The sequence below is a fragment of the Vicugna pacos genome, chromosome 17 (genome assembly GCF_048564905.1).
Source record: "Vicugna pacos chromosome 17, VicPac4, whole genome shotgun sequence".
NCBI lineage: Eukaryota > Metazoa > Chordata > Mammalia > Artiodactyla > Camelidae > Vicugna > Vicugna pacos.
This window is the reverse complement of record NC_133003.1, coordinates 34,159,119-34,181,537: the sequence shown is the minus strand read 5'-3', so window position 1 is coordinate 34,181,537 and position 22,419 is coordinate 34,159,119. Positions and strand designations below refer to the sequence as shown.

At 41.7% G+C, this 22,419-nt stretch overlaps 1 protein-coding gene across 17 annotated transcripts in view; it reads left to right on the top strand.

Moving 5' to 3' along the window:
• The window catches only part of MAGI1 (membrane associated guanylate kinase, WW and PDZ domain containing 1), a 574,222-nt gene that overhangs the window by 547,868 nt on the left and 3,935 nt on the right, over positions 1–22,419 (top strand). For 8 of the 17 annotated variants that reach the window (XM_015236773.3, XM_015236759.3, XM_015236783.3 and 5 more), the window contains 8 exons: positions 49–140; positions 1,942–2,134; positions 4,885–5,178; positions 8,158–8,361; positions 15,932–16,025; positions 16,160–16,220; positions 17,183–17,326; positions 19,489–19,627. In XM_015236773.3, coding sequence (XP_015092259.2) covers positions 49–140; positions 1,942–2,134; positions 4,885–5,178; positions 8,158–8,361; positions 15,932–16,025; positions 16,160–16,220; positions 17,183–17,326; positions 19,489–19,627 — 1,221 coding nt within the window. Of the gene's footprint in view, positions 1–48; positions 141–1,941; positions 2,135–4,884; positions 5,179–8,157; positions 8,362–15,931; positions 16,026–16,159; positions 16,221–17,182; positions 17,327–19,488; positions 21,803–22,419 lie in introns of those variants that run through there. The other 9 variants (XM_015236779.3, XM_006196468.4, XM_072941630.1 and 6 more) reach the window with 4 other exon arrangements.

Genomic DNA, 22,419 nt, shown 5'->3' with positions numbered 1-22,419 from the left:
ATTCCTTTTATCAGAGGAATAATCTCTCTCTTCCTCTCCCCTCTGCAGTTCCAGATTACCAAGAACAGGACATCTTCCTCTGGAGAAAAGAGACTGGATTTGGATTTAGGATTCTCGGTGGAAATGAACCAGGGGAACCTGTGAGTCTTTTGTCTACCTGTCACCCTGCCTCCCACCCCCAGTGCTATTTTTGAAGACTTCAAAGCGAATTGGCAGCAGGGACAGATCGCCAAAATTTTGAGTCCAGCTAGGTGCACCCCTGACTGTTTCATCTCAGGCAGTGGGGGTTATTCTTTGGATTTTGTGGAACTCTTTTTGCCTTGAAGAAAAGGAAAGTTGGTGTTTGTGCTTGTGGAAAGTGGCAGCTGTGGCATCTGAAGCTCCCCATCAAAGGAAAGGAAACCTAAAAGCAATATAGGGATAGACATCAACTGAGAGAACAATGGCCCGATCCTCCTGGCCAGTTCTGTTCAACCTGCCAGCAGGTAGTTTGGCTTTGTATACGGAGTAGCTAGTGTACAGAGAGCACTTATCAAGTATTACGAGAGATTCGAGAAAGTAGGACCACCAACTTTACAAAATTAGAGAAAGAACCCTGAACAAGGGTTAGGAGATATTTAACCTCACCAGGGCTCATCTTTAGAATCAGCTGAATAGAACATCACAGGATTCATTTGAAAGGGGAAAAGAGAACTAAAGTTAAGTATTGTTCATTTCTTCATCACAATTAATAGCTATTATTTATTGAGTGTTTACTATGTGCCGGATGCTATGCTAGAGGCTTCTAACATACAGTCTTCTCCTTTATCCATCAAACCCATGAGTTTACCCGCACTTTTCAAATCCTCAAATAAAGACCCAGAAACGTTGATGAACTTGCCTGGGATCACAGAGTTAGTAAATGAAGGGGCTGGAAAGGGTGTAATTCCAGAGTCCATATTCTTAACCACTCTTGTTTTATTTTTTTTTTTCTTAACCACTCTTGTGTTGAAGTTCTTTGTCAACAGTTAATGCCACATAAAGATTGTTGTAGCATTACTATCTAGTGAGAAGGCAAGCAAAGCACAAATATTTTAGCCAAAGTTGAGTGAATGATTAATGTAACAGCAAGGCACTGACTAGAAAAATCTGTTCTGCATACAGCTGTTACAGACTACAGAAATGGGGATGTCAAACCAGAGTTTGCCTGATTTATCCCTTCATTTAACAGTATTTATTGTGCATTCCCTACTGCTAGGCACACGCTAGCCTTTAAAGAATAGTTGTATTACTACTATATTTAGCAGAGGAGGGTTCTCAGGTAGACAGAAAAGGGAAAAACTGTTTTGACGTTGAAGGGAGTAAAATGATTTATTTCTACAAAAAGAGGGAAAAAGTCATCACCAAACCATCAGTAGATGTTAAGGAACCAAACAAGAAAAAAACAATTTTTTTTTCACCATTTAAGAATCGTTGTAGCACCTAGCACAGCACCTGGTATCCAGTGGGTGCTCAATAAGTGTTTGTGTCATGGCTTGCAGACACGAGTGAATGAACTGAATTGCTCTTACAGATGTTCAGGCCATCACTTGGTGCAGGGCAAACCTCATTTTATTGCGCTTCGCAGAGGATACCTTTTTTTTTTTTTTTTTTTTGAGAATTGAGGTTTTGTGGCAACCCTGCATTGTCCGAGGATGCGTAGCAATTTTTAACAATGAAGTATTTTTTAATTAAGGTGTGCACTTCTTTAAAGACAATGCTATTGCACACTTCGTAGACTACAGTATAGTGTAAACATAGCTTTTATAGGTCCTGGGAAACCAAAACATGCACAAGACTCGCTTTGTGATGGTATTTGCTCTATTGTGGTTGTCTGGAACCAAACCCGCAATGTCTCTGAGGTCCGCCTGTAATAGTAAATCAAAAGGTCAGTGTTTCATCCATCATCCAATTACTCAACAGATTTATATCGGTCACATCGTACCACTGGGTGCTGCTGATACCGACGGCCGCCTGAGGTCTGGGGATGAATTAATCTGTGTGGATGGGACACCAGTAATTGGAAAATCACACCAGCTTGTGGTCCAGCTTATGCAACAAGCCGCCAAGCAAGGCCACGTCAATCTCACGGTGCGGCGTAAAGTGGTGTTTGCGGGTATGTTTTTCATTCGTTCCTTTAGACAGTGCCTTGTCACTGGATTCATAGAAAAGGCCCCTTCCTGTGTCTGCCTCCTCAAGCATCTCTTTGAGCAAATGTGATTAAGCTCAGAATTTCCAGATGGTTTGCTTCTCTCGAACCCTGCACAACTACTGTCATTCGAAAGTACTTTAATGTGCTATCCGTGTCTGTTCCGCACAGGCTTGTAGAAGAATGCTAGTTGAATATACGTTACCTTCCCCCATCCCCTTTCCCACTAGAACTTAGTTACTCTCTTCATTTGATGGGAATTCTCAACAAAATAGGTCATTTAGGACAGTCAGGAGCCTTGTAGCTTCAAGTTAAAAGGTCAAAATTCAGTTTGTGCTGCAAAATAAGCTCATTAAAAAGTTACTCTGTTGTTGACAGTCATATGAATTAAAGCGAGATTTTAATTTTTTAATTTTTCTCTATACGGAAGTTGTAGAGCTGGCCAGTTCTAAGTCATCTGTGATTCCTTCCTCCTGCACGCTTCGAAGTACTTGAGTTCTCAAAATACTGCATACCTTTCAGGCCCAGCTCAAATATAGCCTTCTCTGTGAAACCCTCAGAAGTTCCCTCCTTCCTTTCACTGCCTTCAGATTTCAGCATCCTCTTCTTGCCATTCTTGGAAATCACAGTTGATTTCTCTGTGATTCTGCCATTTTGAGACAGTTCACTGTGTGAGTGTCTGCCCTTTCCATTCATTCACCAGCTGTGTCAGCAGCCCCCACACCCAGTTATTCAGGACAGAATGCAGAATGCAGGAGAGACAAATCTTGGGTTGTATCAGTTGAATTATTGAAGAAATATGCCATGAAATACTATGAATTCTTCATAGTTTTAACATTAGTGAAACAACTACGTATGAGATAAAATCACCAGGCACCTTGTTTAAAAAAAAAAGTTAGTAGAGCTCATTTAAGTGGTATATAATTAATTACAGAATTAGGATATCAGATTTCCTGCATGACAGTTCTACCTACTGCAGCCACGGGAAACACTGTTAATCAGTTATGTCCCTAGAGCTCATCGATGGCGTCAGAATCTTAATGTTGAATTCCATGCAACCAACAGCAGTCAGAAATGGCTTTTGAGATGAGATGAAAACTTTTTGACTCCACTGGCCCAAATAAAAATAGGAGGTATATGTGATATTTGTTGGTTTCAGATTTATTTTTACAATGTTAAATGTTGAGGATTTTTAGTTCTGGGTCAAAGGCATGTTAAATCTTTGAAGAGACATAAGGCTAAGTGAAATAAGCCATTCACAGAAGGACAGTATTACAGTCTTCCATTTATATGAGGTACCTAGAGTAGTCAAATTGATAGAAAGCAGAATGGTGGTTGCCAGGGTCTGGGGGAGGGGAAAATGATTAGTTGCTATTTACTAGATACAGATTTTCAGTTCTGGAAGAGGAAGAAGTTCTGGAGATGGGTGGTGGTGATGAGTAACGGAACAGTATTTCTGTACTTAATGCCATTGGACTATTTACCTAAAATGGTTAAAATAATAATGTTCCATATATTTTACTACAATATAAACTAAATCTATGAAAGGAGACACTTTGGGGAATAAATGTAGTAGTTCTATCCAAAACCCAAATATGCATTTTGCTTTTGGCATGAAATTTAAGTAAGTTGATACCGCCTACTACTGTGGCTGTTTAGGAGTGCCCTACCCTGCCACTTGACAAAGGAGTAAAACTGGAATTTGATGAAATGAATTCTGAGGGAGGCTAATGCATCCAGATGTGTGATCAGAGTAGATAATTGACATCTGGAAGCTGGGAAGAGGTGCTAAGTATACCTTTGGCTGGCACTGCCAGGAATCCCACAGTCTGGAAAATCTTAATGGTACTGTCAGCTTACAGTCTCTCCCCTGACGGAAAAGGCAGAAGCAGAACTGTTTGGAGAGCCGAACAGAAATGGGACTTGAGGGTCATGACAGTTTGAATGCAGCAAAGGGCGTGTCCTGAGGCAGAGATGGTGGCGTCACCTACACTTCCTTGTTGATGGGTCGTTTTTGTTTATTTGTTTCATGGAAGTATAGTTGCTGTACAACACACTGTAAGTTATGGGTGTACAGTGCAGTGATTGGCCATCTTTAAAGGTTATACTCCATTTATAGTTAATAAAATATTGGTTATATTCCCCATGCTGTACAATACATCCCTGTAGCTTATTTTATACCTAATAGTTTGTACCTCTACCCCCATATTGCTCCTCTCCCCCGCTGATAACCCTTAGTTTGTTCTGTGTGTCTGCTGCTTTTTTTGTTACATTCACTAGTTTGTTGTATTTTTGAGATTCTACGTGTGCGTGATATCATACGGTATCTGCCTTTCTGTCTGACTCATTCCACTTAGCATAACGTGGAGAGGTTGTGTTTTGATTCGTGCTCCAGGAAATATTTCAGACTGGGCCGATCTTGCTGCAAACTTGAGTCTGAATGCAGGTGTTGATACACAGTAGGCAGCGAATGGAACAGAATTTGGTGTCCGTTTGTGTTTTGCCATGGGGGGGATGTCAGTAGATCCTGAGTGGTAAATACTTACCGGGAGCAGAGGTTTGAAACTCCCCTCTCTCGGTTCCGTGCGGCCAGAGGCTGTCTCGCCTGTGCATCGCTTGCTTACCTGCGCGTGGGGGCTGGGTGGGGGGAGGAAGACGGGGGCGCAGGGCGCGTGGCCGGCCAAGGCGGGTCACCGAGAGCAGCATCTCTTGCACAGCCCCCAAAACAGAGAACGAGGTGCCCTCGCCGGCCTCGTCCCACCACAGTAGCACGCAGCCGGCCTCGCTGACCGAGGAGAAGCGCACCCCGCAGGGCAGCCAGAACTCCCTGAACACGGTGAGCTCGGGCAGCGGCAGCACCAGCGGCATCGGCAGCGGCGGCGGCGGCGGCAGCGGCGTGGTGAGCACCGTGGTGCAGCCGTACGACGTGGAGATCCGGCGCGGCGAGAACGAGGGCTTCGGCTTCGTCATCGTGTCGTCGGTGAGCAGGCCCGAGGCCGGCACGACTTTCGGTGAGTGCGGCCGCTTCTTGCTGTGCGTTGCTTCCCTGCGATGCCCGGGAGGGTCCCAGGGCCCGCGAAGGACGGCCACTGTCTCATTATCAGAAATGCTTTTCGCTTTAGGTAATTCAAGTCTTAACTGGGGATGGAGTGTATTTCGGTAGCTTTTCCCCTCCTGAAGGTTGGGATTTTTTGTTTTTTTAAACCCTTCAGCTTGCATTCTGAATGTGTGTTCACAGGCTGAACACCTCAGGCGTAGGTGAAACATGCAAAGCTGCTCCTCAGCGGTATAGAGCGGGAAAAATTCTTGCCAGAGAAAGCCCTGTGCCAGGTCCTGAGTAGGAGATCATTTATAGCAGTAGCCTCAGAAGGTATAAGAGTTTTTAGAAGCCCACAGTTGAAAAAATAAATGCCTAGGAGAAAAAAAATAGAGGTGTAGGGAGTAAAAATATGCATTAAGTGCCCTTTCCACCTTATCCGTGTCCTTTCTCTACTCTCTCCCCATCTGAAATGTTTACGTTTTAATTTTTAAATGGTATGTTTGCTGTTGCCTGGTTAAGGATGTAATTAAAATCCAAGTTAAGAGCCATTTGTCTTCACTGCCCTTGAATTCTAGAAAGGGTGATTATCCTGTCTCATCCAGATGTTGGGGGCTTCAGCAGAGTATGGGGAACCATAGTTATCCCCCCTCTGCTGGGGGTTAACTCTCTGCTGGGTGCACTAGCCAAGGTAAAATAGGAAGCCAGGTGATTCCAGGAACTAGGAATCTATGCATCTGTTTCCTTTTAGAATGGAATGAACTCTCAAAATGGTCCATCTTCTTCATTAAAAGTCATTTGTCATTTTCCCCAAGCACATTTATTAATTAACATGGAATATGACTGGCGGACAGGGAAGGGCTGGACAGGCTTTGAAATTTACTCTAGCTCTGTCTTGAAATGACTTGTCCACACGGAGCCTGAGGACCAGTGGTCACTTGCCAGCTAACATCTACTAAGTGCTCCATCCCATTTGCTTCCTGCTCCAGTAGAACTTCACTTGCCTCCTTTAGCCTTGGTACATTGCTTCCTATTAAAGCCGTCTCCCCCAAGGTGTGTTCATTAGAGGCAGAGTCAAGCCAGGTCTATGCATGTGTGGCTGCGGTAACAAACACCCCATTACTAACCGTGCTTTTCTGAGCTGTATTAATAACGTTATCATAGCATGTTGTGGGTGGGTGACTTGACCTCAAGGCAGGGTTTGGGGGGCTTGTTTTTAAGTTAATTTTAAAATATTAATTTCTGCTTAATTTAAAAATAAAAAAGGCAGAGAAGGGAAAAGAAAACTCAAGTTAGTTTCTTTTGAGGTACAATTTGCACCCTGTGATGTTCTCAGGATTTTTGACTTCTCAGTTTCACTTTCTAGAATGAACTAGATGTTTCAGACGGGAGGCTATGTTTTATTTAACAAATATTGAATGTCTTCACTTGCAATTTGATCTTTGATTGTTTTTCTCCAGCTCTTACAATGAACAAATTAAACTTTCCCTAATACCTTGCACGAGACTTCTATTCTGAGCTATACAGAGCTTCCCTCCTACCCGCCAGATGCTACCTTTCCCATGGGATTTGTCCTTGGAGATGGGCTAGACTTAATCAAGACCTTGAATTCCATCCAGTAGGAAGGCTTCCCCCCGCACCTGCTTCTTGCCATTCCAAAAGACTGTTTAACTTCCTTTTTGAAAAAATTCTTTGGCTTTGATCTTACGTCCAGTAATACAGACTCAGGCAAATATTCAAAGGAATTGTAGCTCATTTTCCCACACATTTTATCCTTAAGCGCTAAATTATGATGGTAGAGCCTGCTAAGTTAGTTTCAACATCTCCCATGTTAATTTTGTTACCCTTTCCCAAAGGTGGCGCGACTGTATTACTCTCTTTACAGTCCCCAGAAAGACAAACTCTCGACCAGTGAATATGCACAAGAAACTCTGAAACACAGTATATGATTATCTGGAAACCCTATGTCGGCCTGCAAGCCAGCTTTCCACCTCTCTCTTACAGTTATCCACACTCTTGGTTGTGACACGAAATGTCTTAGAGCGCACGGTCGACCTTCAAATGTGCATTCCTGATTTACCCTCTCGTAGCTTGTGTAGGAACTGGTCAGGAGAAAGGAAGTGTTTAAAGGAAGAGGGTTGAGGAATGATCTGAACCTAGCTTTGGATCCCTATCCTCAGTTTCTTACTCCTTTGAGGGGATTTTTGTGACCAAGGAGGAGGACGTCAGAGCTAATGGGCCATTTGGGCCCTTCTCTGAAAGCCCACGACACAGACTGATGGAGCAGAGGTCGTTAAAGGAAAAATAGGTGTCAACATTGGGTGCCTTCTTGGCTCATCTCATAATTATGCCCTTTTTCTAAAGCTTTCATCATTCTGGCTAGAAATTCAGAAAGTCTGCCCATCAGGTGTTTTCCGTTTGAATTTTCGGTGCTAGCAGACTCGTATGCCTCACCAGACACTCGGTGATTATTTTTTCTAAATGTGGAGAAAGAACAAAACATTGGCAGAAACTTAAGCAACAGCTGGCAAAAAAATGAAGTGATGTGAGCGCAGGATGGATAAAAAAACCTCCCTCCCAGCTCTGGGTTTCACATTCGCAGTCTCAAAATAAGCCCACAGCAAGTTATTTCGGGGCTTTTGAGAATCTTTGAAGTTGCCAAAGATCCCCAAATTGGCCATTAATGTAAGGAGGGAAGCTGGGGTTTTCCCCATGGTTTGAATCAGAAAAGGACAGGAGTGATGAGCTATCATTTCAGGGCAGTAACTTCTTACAGAGGCGCCCTGAACTTTGCCAATGTTTTGACCCTCGGCACAGAGTTCTCCTTAAATAACATTTGCTTAATGCTTTAATTAATTAACACTTAACCTTCTCTTTCCCTTTTCAACCCTTTTTCTCCTCCCTTCACTCTATTCCCACGTAACTTAAAAAAAATTAAAACTCAATATCAAAGCAGGCAATGCATGTGTGGCTATGCCTCACAAAATAGGTCGGATTATTGAGGGGAGCCCTGCTGACCGATGTGGCAAGCTGAAAGTAGGAGACCGGATCTTGGCGGTAAATGGCTGTTCCATCACCAACAAGTCCCATTCGGACATTGTCAACCTAATCAAGGAAGCAGGAAACACAGTTACCCTTCGCATCATTCCCGGGGATGGTAAAGTATACCTATTGTCTCTCTCTCTGTCTCTCTCTCTTTATGGCATTAGTTTCATGAATAGTGAATAGTGTTGACTTAGAGGCAGCCTTATCCATCCCTAACTGAACATGCCCATCAAACAAACGTGAGCCACTGTTACTAAACCTTACCTCGCCCTCTTGACTTAATCCTCTAGCCCTGGGACCCTGTCTTGCTGCAGAGAGTCTTAAATTTTCCCCAGTTTATTTTGGTTTTGGTGCCCTTGTCTTTCAAATGACAGACTAGTTTGAATACAGGTGGTGAAGCTTCCCTGATACCTGAAAATTATTAATGATGTTTTAAAAACAATTACTAAAATTTAAGTGTATATAATATGACAGCACAAAACTTATATAATGACAATACAGAACCAATGCTATGGTAGTTTTTGTTTTTTTGCTTGTTTTGTTTTGTTTTCAGAATAAGTAGATATATTCAAGTGTTTTACTTAATGAGAGAGTCTTAGGATTTGAGTCTGCTTAGTTTGTCCCTAATGTTTTACATGTGGATAAAGAAAGAAAAAAAACTCAGTATTTTTGATAGATTTGTATCTACTTTAAAATAAGCATGTTCTTGTTTGTTTGTTTGATTAAATTCAGATATTTGGTTCTTATATACCAGTGGCAATTCTGCCCTCCAAGGGACATTTGACATTGTCTGGAGTGGGTGCTAATGGCATGTAGTGAGTAGAGGCCAGTACACATCCTTTAGTACACAGGCTAGCTCCCCCTACCCCTCAAATTAAAAAGTTACCTAACAAAATATATCATATTCATTACTCATATTAATTAAAAATGAAGTTAATATACTAATGTCACTAAGTATAGATCCTTCAGAGGATTAAGTCCTAAATATTGTCTTCCTTGTAGGCAGACTTTGCCCTTGGGAAGAAAGTGATACTTGTCCAAGAATGTTTCAGGGTCTTTTTTTTTTTCATTCTTCCTATGTAGGTTATAAAATAAAATACATATTTTAAAAACTAGTGTGTTTTTCTCAAGAGGAAAATGTGGTTTGTGGAGATAGTGTGATAAAAATTCTATGCCATTGATCTGTAAAATAAGATAATCAAAGATGTTATCTGAAATTAATTCACAGATGAACAGTTACTAATTGTTAGAAAATGAGCTTTATTAGTTTAAAATTTGAGTGATATAGACTGTGCCTTCCAGAAAAAGTCAATCCAAAACCAAACAAAAAATGTTTAAAAATTGTTCATTCCAAGAACAGAGAAGTTTCTCTGTGCCAAAAATACCCCATACCAAATGTGGGAGGAAAAAATAGCTTCTTGAATGATGGTCTATTTCAGCCTGCCTCAGAGGCATGGTTAGTAATTTACCATCTGGTCTGGAGTCCACTCTACCAATTCACCACTCTGGGAAGCTATTACAATTTAGAAAAGTGATCACAAGATGATCGAACATAGGTTCCTAATGGAAAAGATGAAGGAAGCCAGAAAAATTCATTGACAAATGGTTGAGAGAGCCTAACGTAATATATAAATTTAGATACATTCATCCACATGCTGTGGAGAGATTTCAAAAAACTAATTCAAAAGAATTGGACACAGGAATTGACTTGCTGGGTCTATGTTAAGTCAGTCTTAATGTGAGAATGAGAATTTCCAAAAAGGAAGGAAGGGAAGAAAGAACTCCTTGAGAGAAGGGCTTAGAAAAAGGGTTCACAGTCAGGAAAGACATAAATACGCAGAAGTAACTTATACAACTGTGCATATATTTGTTGACTTAATTTAATGTTGTGCAATCGAAAATATGTTTTGGAAAATCTGAACATGCAAAAATATAAAGCGGGCTAGACTATGCAATAACAATTGTCAATAAAAAGACATTTTTTAAGCTTCAGTACTTGAAATATGTTAGATGAAAGTAAACATTAAAGTTGATAGAGCATAGTTAAGGATTGGTTTGCTGCTGAGGATGTGATTTTTATCCCAAGATATTTCAGGAATTCATTGCCATGATAATAAAACTCTTTATCAATTGAAAAGTCCAGGTAAAGGGCATCAAGTCTGGCAGATGGTGGATTTATGATTCTCATCTTTCAACTGGGGCCCAAAATTGCCAACTTGGAAATTAGAGTGAAGGCAGACATGTTAGTTCTCTAGAGAGATGTCGCAGCAATCCAGGAGGGTTTTGCAAAAACTTAGGAGACAGAGACTGACCGTTAACATTTTGATGAAGAGGAAATTGTGCTGGATCCACTACCTCTCCATGAAAAAGTGTGTTTGACGTGATAGACTGAAAGGTACAAGGCAGGTGTTCTCTCCATGGTAGGGACCTCTGGTCTCCTTCAGATCTCTCACTCTAGTATTTAATCAGTCAAATAGCCGAGAGACATTTTACTGCATGATCCTCATGGGGAGACTGAAATTCTCCATCAGAGTGGCTTTGGGGCTCTTTGAAATCTATCTAGTCTGGGGTACTGTTCTCAGAAACCCAAGGAGGCACTTCAGAAAGATGCATTCTGGGTTGTGCAGTGCTTGGAACCCAGTCCAAATCACTGCTTTATCTAGCTCATGCTGCCTAATTTTTTTTCTTGTCGTATCACTTCATTCTCCATCTTCACTTCTCTCAGTCTCCAGTTTCCCTCACTCTCCTTCTGCTATTTCTGTCTTACCTTTCTTGCTCTACCAGCCCTCCTCTTTCAAAAGCTTTGAAACATGACCCCTTGGTTTGGCATTATTGTGTTGTTAGAAAGCCTACCTTCAGAATTCCCAGACAGGCCTAGATCAGGGCAGTCCTGACCATCTCTGCTTTTACTACCTTGGGGATGAGGTTGGGAGACGAAGTAGGGGCAGATCCTATTCTCCTCTGGGATATGGGTGAGGGACAGGAAGTAGTGGCAACACAGAAAGGCCCAGACAGTGGCTCAACATACTGAATATTGAAATTCGACTGGTCAAACCACACATACTTCCTTCCACTTGTATAGAAATACCCTCTAAAGTCTGGGGTGGGAGTGAGATTCTAGTCAGACAGGGCAGAGCCTGACTAAGCCAGGCTAACTTGGAATCGTAAGTCTGAATGAGGTTCAAGGTACTGGAAATATTTATGAGCTTAAAGATGTATTATTGAAATATGGTCTTAAATTTGTAGTTCACATCTCTCTGTTTTAAAGTATTTGCTTGTCAGTGGTAGAGTGTGTGCTTGGCATGCACGAGGTCCTGGGTTCAATCCCCAGTACCTCTGTTAAAAATAAATAAATGAACCTAATCACCCCCTCCATTAAAAAATAAAACAAAGTATTTGCTCATATAGGAGGTAGGGCTTGGAACACAGATACTGCTATTTCCTTGGCAAGGGCATAAAAGAGTTTAATTATCTTAATAGAAGGCTCTGTGGATATGATAGCTAGCGTATACTCTGGCAGAAAGAACAGGGTTTCAATCATCCATATTTAAAAAGTCTCTCAAAACTCTTCAAATCTTTATGGGATTCAGATTTTCAGACGCTCCCTTCAGAGCATTTATTAAATATGTGTTTATGTGTTAAAATATGTATGAAAGGAGTGATTGTCTCCTTTGTCGATTTGCTTGGCCTTGTAATCTGGATTCCGTAAGAGAGGCTGAGGATATTAACATGGGAGCAAGGTTAGAATTGTAATCACTTGTCACGGAGATAAGTTGAAATCCAAGATAGATGCTCTTGTCAGAAGTTAGTGCCCTGATGTAGCACGGCACCGTGGCAGTGCCTGGAGAGCTGGGACATGCTTCTCTTGATGCACAATTGCTAAGGAAAGAGCAGTAATACCCATTTTCATTCCTCTGGGAGAGCTAAAGCAGGTGTAACAACTGTTTTAATAGAGGGTAGAGGGCACTCTGGAATTTATTGCAAAAAGAGCCAATCTGTCCATCTATCTTGGAGTTTGAAAAGTCAGATACGTTGACATCCCTTTCTAGAACTGCTGCTGGAGTGCATTCTTATATCAGGCCTTTCTTTTATTATTGTTTTCCTATTATAGGGGACAAAGTTTGCTTTGGGATAGAGATACAGATTTGTGATAATAGGCTTCATCTCTGTATTTTAAAAGCTGGAGAGAATTTTAGCGCATACTGTCTTGGTTTAATTCTCAATGAAGACTTAAAAGTTCATTAAAATAAATATGGCTTTATAGATATTAAAAAGCATCCTGGAAATCCAGGGTATACTAAAAATTATTTTAGTGCTCGGAACGTGGCCCATGTAATCTCTAAGTCAAAACCAGGGTGTTTTGTATCTTAATTAATTTGTGATACTGCTTAGTGAAGTTGGTGGTATATGTACAGGAAGATAAAACTGCTTACTTATTTGAAGGGAATGTACCAATTAGCTATGATTTCCTTGAAACTAACACATAATTTCCTTGTAAATGGAGTAAAACTGAAAGTTAACCGTCAGGCAGGCTCTGGGTTTAATTCCTAGCACCTCCACTTACTCTCTGAATGTCCTTGGACATGTTGCCTACTTCTTCTAAACCTCAGTGTCTCCATCTCTAAAATGGGGGTAATAATTGGGCCTGTCATTGGGTCGTGAGGATGAAATGAAATAGTCCACGTGATAATCACCTAGCACAATCCTTGGCACATTGTCTGATCAAGAAATGGTGGTTGTTCATAGATTAAGAAAGACAACCAAAGGAGGAAAATTCAGTGGGCTCGAATAGACATTTGCATACTTAGTGTTCATTTTTGAAACACTTCAAGTTAAGCTTCAATCCAAATCAGATTTGCTTACAAATATTCAAAAAATAGCAAAGGAATGATAGGAGAAAATTAATAGGAGTTCTACTTAGATGTGTATTGAGTGATCGTTATACCTCATCAAGTCTTGAAAATGGCAGAAATATTAAAATTGTTTGAGAATAGAATCTGATCTGCCTAGAAAACTCTGGCTACCAAAAGCACCCAAGAACCTGAAGGCGAGCCTCTGCACAATTCAGTAATTACAATCACTTTAATTACAAGGAAACGTTCTTTTTGGTATCCTGTTTATGATTTCCCCATGGCCCGCACAATCTTCTGATTTCCCAGAGTCTCTCCATAAAATTAATTACAATGAACAATAGGAAGTTTTTCTTTTTTTCTTTTTTTAAAGAACAAATACACATGTTTATGGAACTTCTGGCAAACAGGTTGTAGTCTCTTAGTCCTTTGTACTGACACCGGGGGCGCACTTAGATTCATCACTTTGGTTGCACTAGTTAACTGCAACTAATAATATGCTCTTAACACTGTGCTAACAGTAATAAATCCATGCCACCAAGAAAAAAATATGCTCATCATTTTTTGAGCAGCTTTTATGTGCCAGGCACGAGCCCAAACACTTACTTCCCACATAACCTTTGTGCCCATTTTCTTAGATCTTTCTGTTATCTCACTCAGGCAGTTTGGGTCGCAAAGCCCGTCAGTCTGACTGTAGAATCTGACCTCATGACCATGATGCTGAACTGCCTCCCGCCAAGCTTGAAACACACCACCTGCTCCCCCACCTTAGAGAGCCACAAGGCTCACCGGCGCAGTTGAGGGCCCTGAAGAGTCCACAGGAAAAATAAAACGCAGTCACACGAAAACCTTTCTCTCTGTTTCACCCATATTTCTCACCCTTATTTAAGCACAGGTTACTGTTCCCTCAGAATCTGGAGCAACGCTTGATCAAACAGATGTTGTGGGTGACGTCGTCCTAAAGCATGAACAAGATTCATGTTGTCGTTCGCTGGATCTGGTTCCGTTTTCTTACTCATCTTATGCCTTAGCTGCCAAAATTAAGCTCTAGGGCTAGAATCGAACCTGTTAAAACCATACTGCAACTTCCTCATTTTGCAGAGAGTTTAGATAACTTATACAAGTTCCCACAGTAATAATTACAAAGTAGAAGTAGTCGCAAGGTGAGGGGGTGGTATAGCTCAGTTGGTGGAGCACATGCTTAGCATGCACAAGGTGCTGACTTCAATCCTGGTACCAATCCTGATACCTCCATTAAAACAATTTAAAAAAAAAATAGTAGCAAGGACCATAGCTGCAGTAAGTGTGAATTGAGTGCCTCTACTGTATGTCAGGGTCTGTGCTAAACCTTTCATATACTTTTATCCAGGAACATGGAATTACTGTCATCACCCTCTTCTATCAGATGAGGAAAATAAGGCACACAGCTAGTGAGGGGGCGGGAAGGGATCTGAACCTGGATTTGAGTCTCCAGCCCATGTTTTTTAACAACTTTGTGTAATGAAGATAGAATAACAGGAAGCCAGCCCCAAGCTGAGTAATAACCTCAGAAATTAAAGGAAGATAGACCACACGTCATCGGAATTAGTGGGATGTCTTGTCACCCAAGACTGCAGTGGAGGGATGTAGTCCAGGTATCCCGGATGGGAATACTCACCATGCACTTCCCATAGGAACTGTGTTGTACGTGGTGGGGAGACACATGAATTCCACAAACATCAGAGCGCCTACTGTAAACTATAGGACTTCTCAAAAATTCTAGACTTCATGGCACACTATGAATTAACTGGGCATCTGTAGGCCAGTCTTAGAATTTCACCACCACATTTAGCATTTTCTTGATTAAAAAATTTGTGCTAAGTTCCAAACTGTCAACCTAAAAATAAATATTGAAAGTTTAACTCACTCATAGTTGTTTACTATCTGCCTTAATCGTAATGGAGAAATAATTAGTGAAAGAACATATAACCATTACTATGTGGATGATTACATTTTCATATATGCATGTTGGTTTACAGTCTATAGGCATGTTCACGAGTGTTTTCATATCCTGGATCTCCAAACTGTCAAAAGATTAATGAAGTTGTTTATGAATATATTTAGTGGAGAAGAAAGTCAATTTACATAAGAAAGTCAATTTACATAAGAATGTAATCATATTCATTACATTAGGATGGCTTCCTGATTTATACGACTGAGATTTACAAACTCTGGCTCTAACTAATGAAGTTTTAAAATGAACTTTTCATGAGTGATATTAGATGAGATCTCACGGTAATTTCACATCTTCAGTTGTGCTTCATTTAAAAGCCTTGGCGAAAGAAAGTAGATGTTGTGTGCGTGTGTGTATTTAGCAAGATCTTAGCACACTTTTGGTTTTAATATTCACATGAGAAAATCAAGCAGACTCACTCCACATAGCTGATAAATTGCAGGGCACGTTAGCAGAGACATTTATTATCAGCCTGTAGAATTCTGGGAAATAGTCCTGTTGGGGCACAGTATTTTGATGGGACTGTCCTTTTTAAGTGGTGAGAGGAGTGAGAGGCACCTACCTTCGCTACAATTTTAGAGGAGTATTTTCTTAGGCAAACTCTTTATTTCATTTATGGAGATGTCTGGTTGGGAGGAGGGTAATGAGGGTGTACGTGGCTCACATCATAGAACATCTTAGAATGGTCCTTGGTCTTGTTTAGAAATTCAAGTCAGAACTGTTGGAAGTGGTGACAGAGAAGCCAGACGTCATTCAGGTGTGGGGCTTGTGCACACCTCCTGGTTTGACGACGTCTCCTCTGTAGCCCCTGTTTCATGATGCTCTGTCTCACCCTGCAGAGTCTTCGAATGCCACTTTGCTGACCAATGCGGAGAAGATTGCCACCATCACCACCACACACACCCCTTCTCAGCCAGGGGCCCAGGAGACCAGGTCAGGCATGGCTTTGCTTTCTTTTGTTACTTTAAAGGGAAAAAAGTAACTCCTTGATTGGACAAGACTCCTCCTTGATTCTTTCTCAGTCTCCCCACGGGTTGCTCTTATATTTATTTCTCTCTCTTTGGCAGGAATACCACCAAACCAAAGCCGGAATCTCAGTTTGAGTTCAAAGCACCCCAGGCAACACAGGTGAGGGCCGTTTCTCTTTTTCCCTTGTTTGCTTTTTACATTTCCTTTCAACTTTCTGAAGCTATTTTTACCAGATACCTTTTCTAAGATACTTTCAATTAAAATAAATAACCTTTTGTGAGGGGGATATACTAAATATGTACTCACATTTGGTGGTCAAGGAAATGACATTTTACTACCTTTGAAAAATATTCCTAGACATCCTTTTCTAGGGAGGGGGAAAAAAACAAAATAAAAAACTATAATTATCTCAAGGATTGGTGATCAGAGAAAGAGCAGAACTACCTGTTCATGGTCTTCACAAAGGCATTTATGTCAAGAGCATGTCTTTTTGTTGAGGTGTTTATTAGACTTGTGAATTTCAGATAAGACCCATAATTCTACCTCCCTGTCCCCCAAGGTGGTAACGGAGGGCACCCAAGCGATAGCAGGCAAAACAAATTTGGGAAATGTTGGGTGATACCGAGTTAAATCGATTCCTTGGTAGCTGGTCTTCTCAGAGCCTTCCCTCACCCACTCCTCATTCTCCTCATCCAGGATGGGAACCACTCCCTGGACGTGTGGAAGTTGTTGGTATCCCAATGATGGGTCCTGCTGGCATTTTGGTGGGGCAGCATTCTTAGGGCGTGGGGCAGGGAAGCTGAACACCCAGCAACGTACCTGGTAGTATCCTAGTGGAGGATTTTCCTGCTGCAAATGCGAGTCGCAGCCTCACTGATTGAATTTTAATGTGTGCCCGTCGGTGTGTATGTGCGCACGTTCCTGCGTGTTTTCACATACTGAAGCTCCGGCTCTTAAGCTTAATGGATATTAATAAACAATTGAGAACCATCAAGAAGGGGATGAAGATGGTGCCTTTTTTGTCAAATGAGCTTAATTGAGAAGAAGAATAATTGGAGGAGATAGAAATGTGTGTGGATTTAAGTTCTCCCAGAATGACTGCACTTAATTTCTTCAAATAGGAGCAAGATTTTTACACTGTGGAACTGGAAAGAGGAGCCAAGGGATTTGGCTTCAGTCTTCGAGGGGGCCGGGAGTATAACATGGACCTCTATGTTCTGCGCTTAGCAGAGGATGGTCCTGCAGAAAGGTGTGGAAAGATGAGGGTGAGTAGAGAGAGGAGTCTGGAGTGGATGTGAATAAGTCAGCTGCAGTGACTGCTTACGTCTTATGGTTGGAATCTACAGCTTTCGGGACACTCTTAGCTGCATGACCCGCACCCTGGCGTGAATGTCTTCCTTGATCATTGGTCGTTGTAACTGGTGAAGTTAGGTGAGCTTTTCCAGTTCTGAGGATGAAGGAAGGATTAAAATGACTTATAAACTTCTTAAAGTAGATGCTTTCTGAATCCCCTTTCCATAGTTCATATACTTAATCTCAGGGGACATGCACTTCATAGGAGTTCCTGGGAATACCAGCGTTCTTAGAGAGCCAGAAGGCTGGGTAGTTCTGTAGGTGCTGGGTGGAGAGCTCCATTCAGTCTCTAGTTTGTCACCAGCCGCCTTCCTCTGGCCTCAGCAACAGCAGAGATGCCATTAGCAGAGAGCCAACAACTCCATGGCGTAAATATTCAGAGTTGGCTGATAGTAGTTAAAGCTGCAAATTTTAAATGCACTCATGCCAGAAGTCCACTCTGTTCTGTTCACATATCTTACATCTCTTACCACGTATGAATATGTTGCTCTCCTGGGCACCTCAAATGATTAAAAGAAGAAGAAAACATCTGCTCACTAAAGATATGGAACATAGATGGAGACATACACACAGGGAGCAATTTGCTATGGATTGAAAGAAATAGAGAGTCAGGTCAGGAAAGGAAAAAAGCGAATAAAATTAGTCCTGAGCAGAAAGAGGGGGAAAAGTCACCAAAGGTGGAGAACTTAACACTTGGAACTTAAGACAGAATCTTGAATTTTAAGTTTCTTCAGACTGAATTTTTTAATGAGCTTTCTTTTTTTTTTTTTTTTAAGTTGAGGAAGTAGACCATGAATGTGGTTTTTTAAAAATAGAGAAAAATAGTGCATAGTAAAAATATCATTTCCAGGGTCAAACTATATACCAGTTCCTTATATGCATACACATGCACAATCTGCATATACAAGGGAATATGTACAGTGATGTACTCCTTTTTTTAAAAATTTCAAATACATGGGATATGCTTTTCAATATCTTTAGTCACTTAACATGTTGATCACCCACTGTGGATTGGGTGTTAAAAAAGTCTCTGACTGAATGAAATACTGTTATGATATTTTGTATGATGTATAATTCACAAGACACATTGACATGCAGTATTTGATTGGACCTGCTCAGCTTGGTAGGCATGAGTTGTCATAACCTCCACTTGTACGGATGAGGAAGTGAACACCAAAAAGGCAGAGGACTTGGAAAAGATCACTCAGCTAAGAAGTGGTGCAGGACTCAGATCCAGTGCTTTAAACTTCAAAGCCAGTGCTTTTTCTCATCTGCCTTCCAGTGTATGTGCTCCATGAGCCCAGCGATCTTGCCTGTCTTCTTCACTCCTTTATCTTCAGTGCCTAGAACATCAGCTGACACATAGTGAATGCTGCAGTCAGTGTATCAGCCAGGAGTTTAGTCTCATCTCAAAGGCTCGTCTGGGGAATGTTTTGCCTTGAAGCTCACTTATAGGATTGTTGGCTGGGTTCAGTGCATCCTGGGCTCTTGGCCCAAATCCTTCCTCATTTCTTCATCGTGGATGCTGTAGGACAGCTCCCAGCCTGCATCAGAATGAACAAGTGAGAGAAGAAAAGAGGGCCAGTAAGACAGAAGCTGGTATTATTTTGTAAGCTTATCCTTGAATTGACCTTCAGTCCCATTTGCCATACTGTTTGTTAGAAGCAAGTGACTAATTCCAGCGCACACTGAAAGGAAGAGAGATTACACAGGATGTGAGTTCACGGAAGCAGGGACCATGGGGATAAACGCTGTCAGCCACATCTCCCTTCCCTCAAATGTTCACATTCCCCTCTTCTTTCTTTTTTTCCTTAGCACTTGCATGGTCCAGTAAGCCTGCACTTTTATAAGTTTCCTGTTGTCTTTCCCCCATTAGAATATTGTCTGCATGAGGACAGGGATATGGGGCTTTTTTTTTCACTGCTGTCTTCTAAACAATGGAAGATCTTTCTGGAATACGTTTCATAAATGGTTGGCGAATGAATAAATGAAAGAATTTCAAATCATAAAGCACCTCGAGCGCTCGTGGAGCCCTTTTGTGGTCTTCTCACTTTGCTCTCTCTTGCTTTGGCAGATTGGCGATGAAATTTTAGAGATCAATGGCGAGACCACCAAAAACATGAAGCATTCTCGGGCTATAGAACTGATTAAGAACGGTGGCCGCAGAGTGCGTCTGTTTCTGAAGCGGGGAGACGGCTCGGTACCAGAATATGGTGGGTCAAACTATGAAAACATTCCTTCCTTCCCTGGCATGACTCCATGAATTTGTCTCCAGAACTGCAGCAGGAAAGTCTTTCTGTTTCCCCTATTCACCAGTGTCTTACCAGCCTTTCGCACCATGTGATTATTTGCCTCGCTTGTTGTGAAATCTCTACACATTTCATCCTTTTGCTTGCTTACGTGGACTGGGGCGTGGCCTAAGACAAGATCTCTGTAGCCCCCTTTCTGATAATCAGAGAGAACATTTTGTCTAGTCCGACCAAGAGCGAAGGAATGTTTGTTTGAACTGTGCCAAACTGTTTCTCAGATCCAATTGTTAGCACAAAATGACTAAACGCCTTTTACAAAGCAGGAAAGCAGGTTTCCTGAGTGATATATTGAGGCACAATTCTTTTTTTTTTTTCCTCTTTCTCTTTTTTGGTTAATTGATGTCTTAATTTAAGAGGCGTGAAATTTGGAGATGATTTGGGGGCCTTGCTCACCTCCTTGATGCTCTGTATACAGTACGTCTGCATCCCCCCTACTGGTCCCTACCCCAAATCAGACCACCTGAGCCCACTACTACAAAACAAACAAAACTGTTGATATATTAGCCATACGTTTTTAGGTGATAAAGGATGAAATAGCTTCCCAGTGCTCATCATGAGGGAAACACGTCACTATACCTTTCCTGTGAGGAAAGCCAGCTTATACATAGAGCTCCTTTGTCATATCCATAGACATAATTGGACTGAACAGCAATGATCTTTACATAGCTTAGTGTTCTGATGGCAAAATATTGTATATTATAATAATTATGTCCTGTTTATTTGAGATTCTTGTTTAAAATTAAAAAAAAAAAAAAGCTATGCCCTCGATGTAGGGCTCTTCGTCCCAACCAAAGGTCTACAGAAGTTTCTATAGAAACTGTGATTGAATGACCCCCATATACGTTGGTCCCCTTTATTAGGGATTTATCTGTTATCACCCTCTTTTCCGAAAGTCATTCCGCACAATTCCCAGTTGCGTTTTGGACTTGATGAGACCCTTAATTCAGATGCAGCTCAAGGAGGATGACTTCTTTGAAGGACAGCCTTCCCAGGTGTTGGACATTCCTGCAGGTGCACAATCCGAGGGGCCCGAGGTGGGGGATGAGCAGGTAGCAGACGAGGCCCCTTTACACTTGGCCAACCACAGGGGAGGTATTCTGACATGAAGATGCCGCAGCTGTGCACTACACTAAACCTTGACCGTAGGTGTATCTATGCCACTGAAACTGTGTAACGTTGTCTCCCCTTTCTGTCTCCCCTATGCTTCTCTGTTGGATGTGGTATTTCATTTGAGAGTCATCGTCAGTAACCTGTGTACCTTCTCAAAACCTCTGTCTGTTGCACTGAGGATGAAAAATCCAACACTAACCAATGTTCTTTGGGCTAAAAATAAAGATCGTTTAAATACACTGTTTTCCAAGAAGGGTGGAACTTGCCAGGGTTGTGCTGCTGTAATGTCACCATGTGTCACTGGGACTCAGTCTCTCTAATTCTATTGATTAGAGTCACAAATGGGTTATAATATGTTCCGTTCCAATATTTTTCTGACTTGATTGGAACCTGCTTCTCTGTGAGGCTATTTTTGTAATGAGTTTTTTGTACTTAATTTAACTGCCGCGATCTTGGGGAGGGAGGGGCGGGGGGAGGGAGGGAACTCTGTTCTTCTGTTGTTGATTGTTAATGCTCTCCTATGCCAGCCTGTCATTGTTCCAGTTGTTTGAAAAACAAAAAAGAAAAAGAAAAAAGGATGCATCCATTGTCTGGGTTCTCGAGTCACCTTATCTGGCTGTCTGAAAGCGTCACGGTTCTGATGTCGGTCTCTGCAGCCTTATTTGAGTGTTGCCTTAGACTGTCTGACTGGACAAATAAACTCTCTTTGCCCTATGTTAACAAATGCAGATTTTTTTTTTCTTTCCTCTGTGTTATAGGGAATCTAAACGTTCAACTTTTTCTCTTTCTCTCTTTCTCTTTCTCTCTGACTGTTCTTGGTGCTGGGCCCTCCCTTCTACAGCGATGATACCTCCTAATATCGCTGCATGTATGAGAAATGAAAAGCTCGGGGAGGCTTGCTTCTACCTTATGGGCCATAATCAAACTACGGTTTGTAGCTCCATCAATACTAGGTGTTTCTGTGCTGTGGCCTAATTTCCTCATTGCTTCTGCTTTAGCTCTATTTTGATATGTTTGGCATTCATTCTGAGCACCCTGCGTTCTTGGAATTGTAAGTACACCGCTGACCCTGTGCAAGTCTTACTCTCCCTTCTTTTCCAAGTAGGTGTAAGAGGCCCCAAGTTAGACGTAGGAGAGTCAGGGAAGCCCCTCTCCTCACCCAGATCTTAAAATGACTTCCTAAGCATTCAGCAGTGCCTACTTAGCATTCAGAAAGAACAAACCTCAGATCACAAAGCTTTCACCTAGAGGGATAGGACTTTGCTAGACAGGAAGAGGAGATTTCCTGCTCAGGCCATGATCTCTTGACAAACGACAGCCCCCAGGCCAGATCTTGTCCACAGCCTGTTTTTATCAGCCAGGTTTTATTGGCACACAGCCATGCCCGTTTCTTCTATGTGTTGTCCATGGTTGCTTTTGCCCTATAGTGGCAGAGTTAAACAGTTGTGATCAACTCTGCAACCTGCAAAACCATAAAAACTTCCTCTTTGGCCTTTTTTGGAAATTTCCCGACCCCTGCTCTAGGCTACATTTCTGCTTTTGTTAAAACCCACCCTAAGTTTTGGGAGGTCATTTGTCAAAGAGAT